This window comes from Macrobrachium rosenbergii, chromosome 3 (assembly GCF_040412425.1).
Source record: "Macrobrachium rosenbergii isolate ZJJX-2024 chromosome 3, ASM4041242v1, whole genome shotgun sequence".
NCBI lineage: Eukaryota > Metazoa > Arthropoda > Malacostraca > Decapoda > Palaemonidae > Macrobrachium > Macrobrachium rosenbergii.
The window spans coordinates 88,014,750-88,032,517 of NC_089743.1; the positions used below are offsets into that span (position 1 = coordinate 88,014,750).

The following is a 17,768-nucleotide window of genomic DNA, read 5'->3' on the forward strand; positions in this document are numbered from 1 at the left end:
GAGCGGGCTTAAGTAATAGGAAGTACTTGGCATCTCCCTCAGCACCGTGGTTGGTGGCAACTTGTGAGAAGCCATAACATTAGCTGTCTATACTTTTAGCTTCAAGATAAGTTTGATATTGCGAGAGCTTTGCTTCCTTCGGTTACTAAACTTCTTTTTCTGGCATGTTGGTAATATATATAATACACAATTGGCGTCCAAAAGTCCAAGGAAGTGTTGCAATGGATTGAAAATAACAAATACGATTACATCAAACGAAATATAAGAATTCTCTCGACAACTGGCTCGCGTTATTCAGTCCTGGGAAGCGTTGCCATCTCTATCAGGAAAACATATTGTCGGCATACGAAAGAATACGCAATGAAAAGAAATAGAAATACCTGAAGAATGAATGCAAAATGAAATAGTAAAACCACCTAACCAGACCTTTAATTCTCTACTTGGGTGTGGCCTTTAAATTGGCCTTTAAACTGTTTAAGGCTTCGTGTCGATATTATCTTCACGTGTGGCAATGGCGGGACCCAGATCTGTGGAAATATGAGCGATAACTAATTTTCACGAATTTGAGCCAATATCACCAAAATCGCAGGCCGCCGATACCCTTAATGCAGTAATAAGACAAAAATTTAAAGTATATTTGATAGGGGATGATACTTTAATAATTTAAGGTATATTTGATATGGGATGATACTTCAAGCATACAACTGGTATTTGAACTTTCAAGATAGGCAGTTATAAGCATTTTTTAGAGGGGGGGGTTCTAAGTATTTGCGGATTTGAACTATTTGAAGGGGGTGGGGGTGGGGGTCTGGAACGCATCCTCCATGAATACAGGGGGTTTACTGTATATGATCTACAGGTTTGCATCTATTACCGGACATTGCAGTCATATTGTCTAAGACAAATAAAATGTGGGTCCCTTTTGGATTTTCCAATTTCCTGAGGGACAGAAAGACAGCCAATCAGCTCCAGGAAGTTGATATGACACCTCAGAGCAGGTGACCACCTCCCTGTTGCCTGATGATCCCCCAAATGGCCTCCCCAACCTGTCAAGGAGGCATCTGTGTGTATTATCACTTGTAAAGACGGAGGAGTCAGGGTGACCTTTTTGCCAGACCCCTCTTCCAGGTCCACGGCTGGAGTATCTTCCCAACCCTTCGACTCCTTTCATGAAGTCGATTTTATTGAGCCTAGGATGATTTTATATATAATCCTAGGTTTATTTGTTCTTTCTTCGCCTAGTATAGGGTGTTGCCTAATCCAGATTATTACAGATGACTCTTAAATGTTTAGGCTATATAAAAACAGAAACTTACTAATATGTAAGCTTATAGTTAGGCTACTATTTTTGTCTAACCCAGGTTGCTGCTTGTATTCAATATTAGGCTATTTGATCTGCTATATAAAACAGTAATTCACTAATGTGTAACCTTATAGCTGGACTATCACTTACTCTAATCTAGGCTACTGAATAATCCAGATTATTTAATTCACACTTAAGGGTATGGGTTACATAAAACACAATTACCTTAGTATGCAGCCTTAAAGTTAGGCTACCATCTCATTCAGCACAGGCTACTATTTCATCTAGTCCTAGGTTACATGATCTATGCTAACGATTTAGTCCAATAATGGGATGTTTCCTTAAAAGTTATCAACTTAATATAAGGCACTGCCTAGTCCTGGATTACTTAGATCATGCTTAAGTATACAGGCTATATAAAAGGAAAACGTCTGTTGCCTGTCTATCTAATCCTAGGGTCCTTGGTGTAAACTAGACTGCTGCCTAGGCCCATAACAGGATGTGTAATAAACAGTTCTTACCATAATTTAGGTTACTACCTAATCTAGGTTATTTAATTCACCCTTAAGGATATGTAATCCTTGGTTATAGGCTACAGACAACATCTATTATAGTCTAAAATATTCTCACTGAATCTGATGTACGCTACTCCCTAGGCTATTGTAGACATCGTTTTCTGAAAGGATTATTCACTAAATTAACAAAAAATTGTGGAACATTTCTTTAGTTAAAACCTCTAAGTAGAATGGCAAATTCTTCAAAACAATTTGCGCTTTTTACAAATAGCGATCGTAAGTAAGCGCTGACCATACGCTCGCAAGAAACGCCAGTCTACGGTTTCCACACACATATTAATTACCCATTCCAGAGTTTAAAACTAAACATTTTCACTGGAACTTAAAAATAAGCACTTAACTTTCGATTTTAGATGTTTGCATGATCCTTGCTAGTGAAAACAGAGAATAAAAAGCTGACATAAGGAGCACTGGCTTTCAGTGAACTTTCCTGTCACTTGATCAGAGAGTAATGGCTCCCTGGTCCTGTACTGGTCTGGTTGTAAACAAGATGGTGGATGCGCATACACAATACTGTAGTCACTTCTCCTTCTTGCAGGTTTTGATTCTGGAAAACTGGGTTCAGCTTTGCTGAAGATAAGGGAAAATGCCCTTTTATCTTTGAGTCCATTATACTCCATCAAGTGTTATAGTGTTTATCATTACGACACAATATCCGGCTACAAGACCAGGCTAAAAGAGAATTCTTTGATATTAGTCTGGTCACCATGGAGCTCTGGTAGACCATGGAAGGGTAATTCCTTAAGGACGAAACAAGCGACTACGATATACAAAAGCAAAGACCTAAATTACAAATAGAGTTTTCTTGGAAAATTTTTTATTGGGGGGAAGTGCATAATTTCTACTTATTATTCCACCTACATAAAGTTATTTTGGCAAGGCTTTTTTATGCTACTGTATAGAGCAACCATTCAGCTACAAAATGAAACAAAATTGAGTAGTCTACTTTGGAAATTTTCAGAGCTCTGCATTTTTTGGAAAAAAAAAAAAAAAAAAAAAAAAGTATAAAATGTTTTTGCGCACTCCACTTTCCTTACAGAAAATGTGACAAGAAAGTATCTCACAATTTCTACTCATTATTCCACCTACTAGATACAGTTTTTTGGGAGGGCTTTTTGACACTATATAGATCAATCATTCAGCTGCAAAATGAAACAAAATTAAGCATTCTACCTTGAAAATTTTTGGAGTTACATGTCTTTGATCAAAAATAGGTAAAAAATGTTTTTGCATGCATCATGTGGGTGACTGGCCCTTTTCTTACAGAAAACACGTTGCTAATTTGTCATTCATTTTTGTACATTTTTCTTGCTATACTTACAACTTTTGCATTACAATAACTTGGTAATTTATCTGTGTCCTATGGACAAAAAAATGAAGATTACTGCAAATAGTTTTTGGCAAATTCTTTTTTGGGGGAAAAAGTGCAAAATTTTCTCATATCTCATAATTTTTACTTATTATTCCACCTACATAAAGTTATTTTATAGGGCTTTTTCATGTCACTGTATAGAGCAATCATTCAGCTGCAAAATGAAAAACCTAGCAGCCTACCTTGAAAATTGTTGGAGCTACCTGTCTTTGAACAAAAAAAGGTCTAAACATTTTTATACCAACTGTTCGAGTTACTGCCACTTCCCATATACGGTATGTAATTGTTTATAAGGTTCTTAAGCAAAAGTATTGAAGACTTAATATGGTAACTGGGCTTGTATGAAAACATGGTACTTCCTTTGAAATACAAAAAATTATGCAGCTGGGTTATCTTATACACTGTACATATCCTTTTCTAAAAGTCTATTTTCAGCTAAATACTATTAGTATACAAACAATGGTGGAGGTCTTTAATTTTGAAGGGGTATCATATAGCAGTGAAGTGAACTTTAAACCTCTCTTCTTTTTACTATAGTATAGTGTCTCTGATTTCTTTTACAAATGAACCCTTTGTCATTACACTTCAAAACTACTTAGCCTACATTCAACAACACTCCAACTTCCATTTTAGATATAAAATACTGTCCTGTACATTTATACTAGTCACTGGGTTATGGTATTCTCAAACAAACTCTTTATAAATTTCTGTTGTAATTTGGTGAAACATACTATGCTTGAAATTTAGGAACATAGATACCTTAACTTAATTTTAAATTAAACTTACCATGCCTTCCATGCCATGTGGAAGCAACAAGACTAATCCAGACTGGCGAATCCATTTTGACTGGCCAGACGATATGAACTGATCAATGATACACTGAGCAGTGTTGTTGAAATCACCAAACTGAGCCTCCCAGATTACAAGTGCATTAGGATTGGTCATGGAAAAGCCAAGTTCAAAGCCAAGTACTGCATACTCTGACAAGGAAGAGTTACACACAGTGTATGGGGCCTGATCTGGATACAGATTTGCTAGAATATTGTACTGTGACTTGTCAACCTGCACAAGGAAAAATAAAGAAGAATTAATATACTTGAAATCTTCATCTAGATATAAAGCACAAAACAAGCAGGAATAAAAGCACAAAATTAATTCTTAATTAGCTATACAAATCTCCAACTTTCATGGGAGCTACCAATAGTTATAAAAAATAGATCAAGGATAAAATAGGTACCATGCAGCTCTGTATCAACTAGTCTTTCTCCAAATAAAGCAAACAGAAACCACTCACTGTCCTTTCAGTTAATAGAGCAAGCAGTAACACCATTCTGCAATTCAACACAACCACTAAACTGGCCACTCCAAGGAGTACTAAATGAAATGGACTTCTGAGGTGCACTGCAGGTAAAACTGATCGTTCTTTACAGTGACCCTTCAGTCACCAGCACTACTGCTTTTTGTCCTCTACTTTACATCCATTCCCTTTAGTCTCTCCCTAGGTATCAGTCAAATCCCTTGCTCTTGTGATGATTTTCACCTTTTTTCTAGACTGAAGCATATAGTTGCCCAGGATTCAAGTTAAAAACTTTAAAAAAATAGTCAATTTGAAATTATAGTGTATGTAGAACCTTTCGCAGAATCAGCATTTTCACTCATGAGAGAACAACTAAGAACTAACAAAATTATTACAAAGCTCTAAAAGGAAAAGCCCATCAGCCAGTGAAATTATTACAGGACTTTAAAAACCAACTCTCAACCAACCTTACTTTTACAAGGTGTACACTTACTTTTCGAAATGGCTCTGTTCAATACATTACACTTATTAATACAACATTGTGCACTAGCATATGAAATGGTTCAACTTTCAAATGTGTATAGCTATACAAGTTTATTGATACTAATACTATCAAAGTAATGGCTAATGACACAGCAACTTACTATTGGATACACCAAGAAGGATTGATTTGAATTAAACTGAAGAAAAATGAGAATGTGTCAATTAACATAAAACTTTTACTGCCCTGTAATGAAAAGACAAATCTGAACGAATAAAACTGCGCACCTTTCAAAAATGTTTCATTATGTATAGTAAGCTGCAGGATTCCATTTCTCTAATTTTATGTTAAAAAAAATCAAGAGATGATGCTGTTATGAGATAATATTTAACATAAAAAATCTAAAAGGTGATACTCTTTTATGAGAATCACAAAAGACCTGGAGATAATTTCTATAATGAATACAAAAATTTCATCATTATTCTACCTACAAATCACAAAAAAGAATACACGTGTTACTGTATATCAAATAGTATATAGATGTCATGCAAAATATCCTGGTCTGTAATAAAATGAATACTGTACCTCAAAATGTATAATCATCAGAACTACAGATTGTCATATTTATATATGAAAGTGATATCTAAATACATTAAAAAGTTCAAAACCACTTTTATCTGTAAAAAAAAGTTTTCTAAGAAGTGTGCTTGTTTATTTTATTTAAAATGTCAACTTAAAACTGTATCACTCACATGTCAAATACACACTAGAAATAAACCCCATCACATGCAAAATATTTACTGCAAATAATACCCAAACTAAATTTATTAAGATAGTGAAAAGAATCAGCAATGTTCACGAACAAAGATGGCAAAAAGAAGAGCAAGCATAAAAGACAAAACATTCTTTTCCATATGGAATTTATGGGGGGTGACAAGAAAAGTAAAAACAAATGTGCTATCTAGAATGTAGCCATGTGGATACTGAGGCCAGGGTGTGGAGGCAATTGTAATATGCTCAAGCTAAGATTTTAGCATGAAGTTAATGCAAAGTAAATACAAAAGAAAACTGCAACTCCTCAGGTGAATTTTTGAATGCAGTACAGTACTTAGCACAAGTCCAATTTTCAGTTTACTGATATACAATGTTCCATGACTACCCTGGAGACAAGCACAAAATAGCATTCATAATTACAAAAAGAAAAATATGAAACTTTAAGCATGCTGCAAAAACAAAAACAGTAAAACAAACTTGAAATGGCTAATTAAGCATATAATAATACTGTATAATAACATCACCAGCTGCAATATACTCCTCAGTCATGCTTCAACAGGATAAGCACTTCTAATACAATTACATAAACCTATGCAAATACTTAATTTCAAAAGCAGTGTCAAAAATACAGCAAAACCTTGTTAAGTTGAAGTCTTTTAAAGATGTTAATCAGCGTGAACTTTGGTTTAAAAATAAGGGTTTTTCTGTTTTTTCTCAAATAGAGCAAAATGCATGGCAGTTATACTATTTTCATTTGATAATTCATTTATTATTAGCATTGAACAATTTTCAGTGTTAAAAATATTTATAAATATAGCAATATTTGATGCATCTAACTCCAGGTATTCCAATCCAAGGTTACAGTTCCTCAAGCTGGTGTATGGTGCACTTATTATATTCATTTCTATTCAAACCCTATTGATTTTACATCCTTGTTTTATTGGATTTTCATATTTCCCTGTTTTCAATTCGCATTTCTTGTAATTTTGTTATCTGTATAGTATTGTTAATGCAATGGCATGTATAGTAATGTTGCGATCAGCTTTCAACTCTAGCTGTGTCTTATATAGTACAGAAAAATGTAAAAATAAAAAGAAACATTAAACCTCCCAATTTTTTGAAATGAGCATATAAAACTTTCATACTCTTAGTAACAGAGAAACAAATGGTATCTGCATGCATACTGCAAATTACCTGCAACATGCTACAAGAGCATACTTACAGGGATTACAGTCCAGTATGTATTACATACAGTAATGAGACAATGCATGATGACTTAGGCATTTCAATTCACGTTTTAGTCTGGCATGTCTCGACTAAGTTTACCTCATCTATCAACACTTAAAAAGGTTTTACTGTTGTTAAAAAAGCAAAACCATCCAAAAACCCATCTATCAAAATTTGTTAGTCTTCTTAAGCAAGAGTAAAAGCTATACTGTGTCCCCTTACAGTTGTATCTTTAGTCATCTGAAAAATTAAAACAGAATCACTACAGTTAAAGATGAATCTGCATGTAAAAAATAGATAGGTAGGAATAAGACTAGCTAAGTGTTCAAGTTTTCAATAAATACTACAAATTCTACTTCTAGTGCATATCTTCATTGTTCAAACAATAAACAGCTCCTTGAGTATTTCCTACAAAGCAGCACCTAGAATTTGTTGTTAGGCAAGGCTGTTAAACCTGAGCTCTTTCAAGCCTTCCAAATTAATGATGTTTTAACATAACTCCTGCATTTTATAGATACTTTATCCTCTGTCCACACACAAAGAAGGCCATACCAATTTGGTGAATTTTATCAGAAGGTACAAATGGTGGTAGTAAAAGGTCCACTCACCTGACCTCCCTGAATTTATCATTTTGAGTTTATTTCCATTACAGTATTACTATCAATATTAGGAAATTAAGAAGATCACTGAGTAGCATTTCTATACACTCATACAGTTCACCCAAGTCGCACTCACCTCGTGAATAACACGAGTTTGAATAACGCATTTTTGTTTTAACAAAAGCAAATACTTATGGAAAAATGTTTCACTAATGTGATAATTTAGATTTAACATGAATTTACTCATAAACACTTGTTTTCAATTTAGCTGCGTGCCTGGGACTGTCCTGAGTGGCAATGATGTTACAGCCACACTAACTAACGGCAGGAGAGACCAACTTAGGGTTCCCAGATGTATGATAATTATTGAACAAATATCATAATTTGACCTGTATGCTATACGATACCATAATGCAATAATTCATGAAATTATAAAATACAGAAAGACATAGGTTTCGAATAGGGTTTTAGGTTCTAGCATTCAGGTTGAAATCCAAATTTTGGCATAAATTTGTTTTCCCATATAGTATATAGGTATATATGGGCTACCCCACTGCCTACCATGGTTTTATTACCATTAGCGTACTATTGTACAGTAACACACTTATCAGTTGTTACCAAATTGTATAATATTTCACTTGTTTTACTTATTTCATAAATTTTCATTTTTGATTCATTGTTGTATTTCCTTAAAATATATTACACCGTATTGCATCATTCAAATTGCACCATAGACTGGATTCTTTAAGTATGTTATTTTCAAGAACATTGTGACCAGTGATTTGTCATTTTACCTTATCACAGAAACTGTGTGTGTGTGTACAACTTACTAAGTTTACATCTTTAGTAAGAACTATACAGAGTTTCTCAATGATGATGTGTCCAAAGCAAATTCACTTTAAAAACACCACTAAAAAGTAATTTATCATATTCTGTTTTATTGTATTAAATGAGTTTTTGTTCCACCTCATAATATCACATGAGCTTTGCTCATGTGTGGTGTGTGTTTACACCTATGTATGGCATTTCATCAATAATGACATCAGTTTAGCTTTTATTAACTTTAATACAATGATCACACATATCATTACAGTACACAAGATAATATTTTGTCACTGTTGATATTATATTTCATCTGAATAACTGATTTTTCAGAACAACTCAAAATGTTTTTTAACTTGCCTAGGGCTTACATTTGTGTTTCGTAAGCTCTGTTGGTAAGCCAAGAGATGTATCCAAAATACAATCAATTTAACTTCATTTCACTGCATTCTTGATAATTATCACAAAAAATCAGTTATTTATATTGGAATAATAATTAACCATCACTAGTCTTTTGTCTCATCTCAACCATTATCTCATTTCACGTCATAATGTTCCAAAACATTTATGCAATGCTTGTGTAACATGTGCAGCAAGCTTTTGGTGGTATTGCTTATGTTTCCACCTTTACTCACATTTTTTTAGTTTATTCTATGAATGGTTATTACCTTTCATAGATTTTATATAGCATATGTTATAATTTCTCATGGTAATTCCATCAATTTGCAACATGTTAACTTTTCAACCATATAAAACTTTAACACATACAGTGTGCAATTACATATACTTTATTCTTTACACTTCCTTATTGTACAGTAGTTAAAAAAATATGGATTACTGCAGTAAGAGGTTGTTAATAATAAGAAATAGCAATAAATAATTAAACAAACCAAGAGTTTGGTGAGCCCGGTTCAATGTATGGCAATTTGCATTTAGCTTACTGAACATCTGCTTCTAACCAAAGGACATTGCAGTTTTACTCATTGGAAGGTCTGGCTTCTGGACACTACAAAAGAGATTCTTTACATTAGCCCTGCTGTCTTTAGTGTGATTCAGACAAATCCTTAAAGCCCTCACAGGACACAAAAGGGAATCTATCTCATTAGGTACCAAAGATTCCAAACTAGGTAGGGACACAGTTCTAGGCAAGAGTTTAATCCAAAAATAATTTTTTGCCTGAGACAAAGGCAGAAAGGAAAGAAGTGCCTTGTCCTTAGCAAAACCTACCCTAAAAGACAAAGCTTGTATTTTACTCACCCTCTTAGCTGTAGCTAAGGCCACCAAGAAGAGAGTTTTTATTGAAAGTTCCCTCAATGAGGCCTGTTCCAAAAGTTACAAAGGTGGTAACAAGAGAAACCTTAGAACAAAATCTAGATTCCAAGATAAAGAGGGCACCAGACACCTGGGAACCTCCTGCTGAAAACCTATATTGACATCTTTGATATCCTTGTCCTCAGACAGATGTAGGGCTACATGCCTAAGAACAGAAGCCAACGTGGCCCTATAGCCTTAACGGTTGCTACCGAGAACTTTTTCTCATACCTAAGAAATAACAGAAACTTGATGATGTTTACAGAGGTACGGGTGTAGGAAAACCCTTTACCTCGACACCAGGATCTAAACACAGACTACTGGCGTTGATAGACCTGATATGTGGAATCCCTCCTGGCACTGATAATGCCTTCCTACAAGCTTTCGAGAAGCCTCAAGTTTGAGGGAGACAGCGGACAGTCTCCACGTGGTCAGCTGCAGCATGTGGGGGTTGTGATGATACCTTTCCTCCCTTAGTTGCTTCAGGGGATTCTTCCTGACATGGAGAAGTCTGTGCAGATCTATTAACCACTGAAGCAAGTCTGGAAATCAGACCTTCCTTGGCCACCAAGGGGCAATCAAGGTCATGCGGCAACTGATAAAACTGCCTAATTGCTGATGACTTTTTGGATCATAGCAAACGGGGGAAAAAGCATAACAGTCTAAACCTGACCAGTCTAATAACATTGCATCTACCGCCCAAGCTAGAGGAAGAGGATCTTGAAGGAGTGAACAAAATACCAGCAGACGATGATTCCACCTAGCTGCAAACAGGTCTATGAAGGGGGACACCCACCGCTTCCACAACTTGTTGCACACCTCTAAATGTAAGGCCCATTCCATCACTATTACTTGATCCTTGCGACTGAGAACATTTGTTATAACGTTCATTCTCCCAGAAACAAACTGGGGCAGTAAGGTGATGTTCTTGCTCTCTGACCATAAGATGATCTGACGTGTCAACTGTAAAAGAGACCCGAACTCTGTCCCCCCTTGGTGCTTCAAGTACGCCAGAGAGGTGGTGTTGCCTGCTGCCACTGTTTGATTGCATACCAGATCCTCCAGCTCCTGCAGTCCTTTCCATATTGCCAATAGTTCCAAAGATTGATATGCAGCTGCTGTTCCTCTTGAGTCCACAGACCCAACAACTGCTTTTCCCCACCCCTGGAATAATTCCCCAGCCTTTGTCTGATGTGTCTGTATACAACGACAGGTCTGGGTTCTTGAGATCCAGTGATACTCCTTGCTGGTGACGAGGTTTTGTCTCTCCACCACTGGAAAGTTTCTTCCAGATCCCTGGAAATTACCACCATATGAAAATTGGGGAGCACCCTCCGATCCCAGTGTTACTTCAGAAAAAACTGAAGAGGCCTCATTCTTAGCCTTGCCCCTGGTACAAATTTCTCCAACGAAGACATGTGCCCCAACAGGGACAACCACTTCTTCGTAGGAACTGGCTTGAAGCTTCAAAATTCTTCGAGAGTTGACACCAAAGAACCTACACATTTCATCACAGGGAAAACCTTGAATTCACTGTGTTGATCTCCATCCCGAGATAAGTAATCTACTGTGAAGGAGACAGGGTCAACTTTGAGAAATTTATGACTTTCCCAAACAACTGAGTTAGACTCAAAATCATTTCTCTTGCCCTCAGAGTGCCCTCCAATGTGGGAGCTGGAATCAGCCAATTGTCCAGGTACAGGATCATCTTTATCCCCAACAAATGGCCTGCCTTCCTAAAGGAGCCAAAACCCTTGTGAAAACTTGTGGAGCTGGGCTTAGGCCTAAACACATCACCCTCAACTGAAAAACTTTGTTCCCAAAAACAAATCTCAGGTACTTCCTGTAACTCCATCTTGATGGGAATGTGAAAATATGCATCCTGCATATCTATCGATACCATCCAGTCAATTCTCTGAACAGATGCTAGAACTGAGCTTACTGACCCCATGGAGAACTTCATCAGCCTTACAAAGGCATTTAAGCTGGAAACATCCACAACAGGTCTCCATCCCCCTGTGGATTAGGGGACTACAAAAAGGCGATTTTACAAGCCAGGGCCTGGCTATACAACTTCTACTGCCTCTTTCTCTAGAGGTTTCAGGATTTCCAACTAAAGGATATTCCACCTCTCCTGATTGTGGAGATACGAAGAGAGAGTCACTGGAGGATCTAACAGCAGAGGAGACCTTACAAAAGGAATCAAGTAACCCTCCCTTAGCACCTCCACAACCCAGGGACCTGTGCCCAGATCTTTCCATACTTCCCAGAAATGGGAAAGCCTTCCTCCTAATGGCAACTGAGGGCTAGAAACTTAATTCTGATGACTTAACAGGTCCCTTAAATGACTTCCCAGATCCTCTGGAGGATCCTAGAAATATCTCCTTAGATCTATAAGGTCTAACTGAATTCCATCCAAAACGAGAAACTCCTGCTGAAGTAGAGGGCCTAGGGCGAAGAGGAGGAGGAAACCTGGGTGTCTGAGCCTTGGCTATCAAAGATCATGTTTCTGTCTTCTCTACTTCCTGTGCGATGGATGATAAAGCTTCAGAACTCAAGGTTTTATCCAACTGAGTTTGAAAAAGGGCAGCAGCTTTCTGCAAACCTGTCACAGACTTGGCAAGACAAGAACACAACTGTTCCCGTTTTTTAAGAATCAAATTGGTGTAAGAGTAAGCACTCTTGCCCACTGCATCCTTCACTGCTCCATCTAAACAGCCAATAGAATTCAAAACTTCCTTGCCCACAGCAGAGTCCTGAAGGACCACGGAAGAATGTTGAGACAAACCATCAATCACTCCCACAGACATATCTGTGAATGAGAAGATCTCCAAGGTTCTAAACATAGCTTTGATAAGCAAATTCAATTCCACTTGAGAAAACATTAATTTCCCTTTGTTGACTATTCTCTTTTTCAATGGGTCCAAGAACGAGAAGAAAGCCAAATCCTTCCCCGAAGCTACCTCAAGACTAGGAAGGCGGCCAGTAGAGTAAGAGTTAGCTCTCCTTTTACCTATATATAGCGGCAGAAAAGGGTAAGTGTTCTTGGATGAGGATTTCTCATCCAAGATATGACCAATAGCCTTAATCTACCTAAAACAGCCTTAGTGAACTGAGGTACAAAAGAAGGAAAAAAAAGACTGGCCCAGATTTTCCTCCCTGCATGAAAACAGGTCAGGCTTATTCACTTCTGCAAAATAATTCAGGAACTTCTCCTTACAAAAAAACCAATAATTTCTTAAAAAACTAAGTCGTGTCCATCTCTTCATTACATCCTGCATCAGAGCCCAATACATCACTCATAGAAGACCCCGCAACCTGTACCTCCGACAACGAGGAAGAAGAAGAATCTGAGTCTGGGCCGACAACATCTTTCACAACTGGGGCCGTGACGTCTGCTAGCAAAGACAGGAAAGTAGCAGTAGACTGATTCAAAGTAAACTCTCTAACAACTTCTCTCTTGGGTAGCAACTCCTCCCTGGCCACCGTTAACGAAACGGCTTTCTCTAATTCGAAAGGTATGAAAAGTTAAGTATACCTTAGTTTAACCAGACCACTGAGCTGATTAACAGCTCTCCTAGGGCTGGCCCGAAGGATAAGACTTATTTTACGTGGCAAGAACCAATTGGTTACCTAGCAACAGGACCTACAGCTTGTTGTGGAATTGGAACCACATTATAGTGAGAAATGAATTTCTATCACCAGAAATAAATTCCTCTAATTCTTCACTGGCCGGCCGGAGACTCGAACTCGGGCCTAGCAGAGTGCTAGCCGAGAACTCTACCGACTCATCCAACGAGGAACTTCAAAAGGTATGGGTCTTGGTTGTGAAGCATTTCCCGGTTCAATGAACAAATCTAAGTTCTGATCAGGAAGCAACCTGCGACATCAAGCCAATTCCTGCGCCACAGGGGAATCTATGGGCCGAAACTCCTGCAATTGGAGGAGGTTCTAAACGCAAGTGCGCCTAGCTGGAGGATCTCTAAGCAGAGAAGAAGAATCCAAAGGAGAAAACTGAGACACATCACTGCCGGCCCAAGTCTGAGAACCTGAAGTGCAACCAAAGTCTCTCTCAGACACCGCACAAGATGTCACAGGAACGTGATGCACAGCAGACCGAGAGCAAAGATTAATAGAATGAGAGTGCTTAGTAAGCACTGGTGCACTGGCGAATGTGCTATCAGTACAGGCGATAGTCAGATAGGAGATTAATGCCTTTTAGGGAGAAAGAATTAAAGAAGAACAAGAGCAGAGCCTTGCTCTCTGACCAACCAAAGGAGAAACCTTTGTAGAAGCAGACTGGATAGTAGAGAGGCACAAGGACTTATTGTGTTGTGGTGAAAGGAGCAAAACTGCTCATAGCCAACTATGGCAGTGGACACTTCTTGCATAGCTGATGAATCCTGAGAAACACGGGAAGAGGAACAACCTCTAGACACATCTCTAGAAACTACAGGATCTTTAACATAAGTCCTAGACTGCGAATGACCCTTACTATCATTCACTCTACTAACATTATCAGAAAGACACGAAGAAACATTACTAATAAGATGTCCCGATGCCATCAAGCTTAAATGTGGAGATGACGACAGGCGGCTTCTCTTTACTCTACCTGAACGATCTTTTGGCAAACGAAGTTTGACATCTACACTGCTGTCAGGCTGACCAAAGGAAGATTACAATGAGCAGATCCACACTGGTCCTTGACATGTCCCAGTTCCCTGTTGCTCCAGGGGATAAGAGAGCAAGACATGACATGCCAAAGACACGACTATCCAGGAGAGGGGGCACTACCTTCCTCTAACAAAGGGGAATTACCCAAAACCAACGAAGATCCCAGGGAGGGCAAAGCTGATAAAATATTCCGTGAAACTTTGGCTAACTGATTTATCAAGCCCTTTAAACCCTTAATATCTGAATCAAATTCTATCAAATCTTAAGTCCTGAATCGATTGGGATGCTCTAGTAGGAGTAACAGAACAAAGAGAAGAAGAGGTCCTAACAAAGTTACTAGAAGGGGAAGAAGACAAATCATTCACTCCCTTAGCAGACTTAACAGCCTCTCTTCATTTATGATGTTTAACCAATTTACCATAAATTCATTTAACCAACATTCACATACTTGATAACAGTCATTCACATTACACTCTTTTCCTCGACATTTCACACGTCATGAGGATCAGTGGAATTAGAATAATACAGCGTAATCTGGCAACCTCTTACCTTATAGATCTTTATTCTATAATTACCATCCATATCCAAGAGAAAATTCAAATAAATTTACAAACCAAGTCATCAACAGAAAACCGAGCAGCAATAACTCTCCAGTAATCTTCTACTGAACTGGCCGATAGAAGTAGACTGACCGGCTACGGGTGTTTGTACCTATCGTTCCTCTGGGGGGGGGGGGGAAGTAGATGAATAGAAACAGAATTTCATAGAAAACTGAGAGTTATCATTTTTTGTTTCAATCTGTCGAACTACCGCTGGCTCGGAAGTAAAGCTTAAAGAAAGTATAGTTTTTTATGTGTATTGCGTGGGCGACAGAAAATGCGACACTATTTTGTCACTTTCCATTGAAGTAATTATTTATAACGGTCATAAGTAAAAGGGTTAGAGGTTTCACTTTTAAACAGACAAAATATGATCTTACTTTCATATGCAATTTTACACTATTTGATTTTCCTTTTTTACCCTTTCATTTACAGGGAGCACTGACGCACAAGGACCAATTATAAAGTAAGTGCTTGTTGCTACCTTATGACTTAAGGGATTTGCTTCAAATTTTTACCACTTATTCTAAAACTAACAATGAAAATTCTCTCATGGGGAAATTTACAAATTCAACCTCTAAGTTCATTTTTTGCAGCTGAAAAAAAAACATTTTGACTTTTCAAAAATAATATGCAACAAAAAAAGTTTCACTCAAAAATGAATTTGCTGACAACAAAATCAAGATATATAGTTATACTACACTGTAAAACTTTAATTTACTTTGTTTAAGTCTTCTTGGAGAAACAAGAATTTATTTTTGAAAAAAGTTAGTTTTGAGAAAACAGCAAAAGGAAAAATTATTGCTTATTTTGCACTGACTATGACAGTTAGAAGGCTGATTTCTGTGTTAAAACTATTTCTTCACATAAGAAATATGCCCTGAAATTTACAATATCATCAAATGAACAGAACTGTGCTCTATCTTGATTTATATGTTAATTAAAATTTGCATTTATGGGGAGCGTCGATGCTGTACGGCCTTATTATAAAGTAAATGACTGTTTCTACTTTATGACTGAAGGGATTTGCTCCAAATTTTTACCACTTATTCTACAACTAATACTGAATAAACACGAATCTTGTTTCAGTCTTCTTGGAGATCTAAGCATTTAGTTTTGAAAAAAAGTAAGTTTTCAGGAAAAAGAAAAAAATTTTGGGATGTTCAAGAAAGTTGAAGCAATCAGGAAATCTTGAGCAAGTTATCCCTATATCATTATAACACGTTTTCTCTGACACGTCCCGTAGAGAATGGAATATTTTAGTGGAGGACAATTATTTTTGAAACTTTCTTTCACATGTTTTACAAACTTTTTTTACAATTTGCTATTAACAGTGGCGTAAAAGCAATGAACAAAATTGTCCATGAACCAATCTAAACACTTTTTTAACAATAACGTTTCAAGATATGTTAATTACACATAAAACAGTGGAAAACTGTATAACTCCTTTTACACATAAAAGTCCAAAATCGTGTGTAACTCCTTCCATCTAACCGAACTTAGAGTCACACAGACATTTTTACAAGTTTTTTTACAATTTCTCGTTCACAGTGCCATAAAAGCAATGAACAAAATTGTCAATAAACCAATCTAAATTTTTTTTAAGCATTATTGCTTTAGACATAAAACAGCTGAAAACTGTTAATATACAAAATTCAATAACTCCTCAAAATTCAGCAGTCGGCACACCCCTTAACTGCAACTCAAAAGAATCTGTAACAGATATTGTTCCAAAATATTTGAAAGATTCAACTTCATTATTTCTTTATAAAATATTCCATGTCTTTGCATATAGTCTGCCCTCATTATTTCTCTTTTTCTAGGGATTTCTCTGAGTCCCAAATCTCAAGATATGATGCATTCAATTAAGCAAGCTTTAAAAATCGTTGGTGTTAGTCTGCCAACTTTTATTATTTCACCCAAAACCTTCTTTTCCCCTTCTGACCACTTTTTGCACAAAAAAAATCTAGTAAAAGGGCAAACAGCTAATGTTTAATAACATTCCTTTATACCACCCCTAGGAGAGCTGTTAACCAGCTCAGTGGTCTGGTTAAACTAAGATATACTTAACTTTATACCACCCCTATTTTCTGAAAATTCTCTTGACAAAACCACATCAACATGAGTTGTCAACTCAACATCTACTCTGTTTATGGATAATTTCAATTAACCTTAAATATTTAATGGGAATGCCATAGTCACAAGATCTTCCAAAATACTGGTCTGTGGATGCTGTAAATTGCCTTCTCACAAAATACAAACGCCATCAGAATAGATTTTTATATTTGATGTTTAACACAAATATAACATTTTTAATAATTTGCATTTTCCCTAGGTATACAAACCAGAGCGTTTTATATAGGAGTATCTTTCAGCGTGAGCTGGAATCCAGTTGAAACTTGGTAACAAGATAGTTAACTAGGTGGTTAACAGGTGGAGGTGGGGTGAGTGGATGAGTATCCCTCATTTGCCACCTATCTCACTATTCCTTCAGCCGCAGACTGACGCAACAAGTACCAAAGGAGCAGCCTCTGGATCATCCGGTGCATAGTACCTCCTTTGGCATGAAAGGGGCTGGGGGAAGGAGTTTGCAAGATCTACTGGAGGTGAGGGAACTCACTGACCTGCAGAACATGGCATTCACTTCCTCCAAGACACATGCCAAGGATCATTGCCTCTGGAGTGGATCTAAGGGTTATCTCTGTTGATGAGACAGTTGACTAGTATGAAGCCA

At 37.1% G+C, this 17,768-nt stretch overlaps 1 protein-coding gene and 1 long non-coding RNA gene across 15 annotated transcripts in view; one reads left to right on the top strand and one right to left on the bottom strand.

Annotated features, from left to right (window-relative positions):
* LOC136826957 (uncharacterized) overlaps positions 1-17,768 on the top strand; it is a 163,352-nt gene that overhangs the window by 67,207 nt on the left and 78,377 nt on the right. Inside the window, exon 2 of the long non-coding RNA XR_010849766.1 lies at positions 15,470-15,500. This is a non-coding gene — a long non-coding RNA (uncharacterized lncRNA). The remainder of the gene's footprint in view (positions 1-15,469; positions 15,501-17,768) is intronic.
* Nc73EF (oxoglutarate dehydrogenase Nc73EF) overlaps positions 1-17,768 on the bottom strand; it is a 148,927-nt gene that overhangs the window by 26,840 nt on the left and 104,319 nt on the right. For 8 of the 14 annotated variants that reach the window (XM_067084508.1, XM_067084461.1, XM_067084483.1 and 5 more), the window contains exon 16: positions 4,037-4,312. In XM_067084508.1, the coding sequence (XP_066940609.1) occupies positions 4,037-4,312 (276 nt within the window). Of the gene's footprint in view, positions 1-4,036; positions 4,313-7,251; positions 7,270-17,768 lie in introns of all 14 variants that reach the window. The other 6 variants (XM_067084500.1, XM_067084446.1, XM_067084472.1 and 3 more) reach the window with 1 other exon arrangement.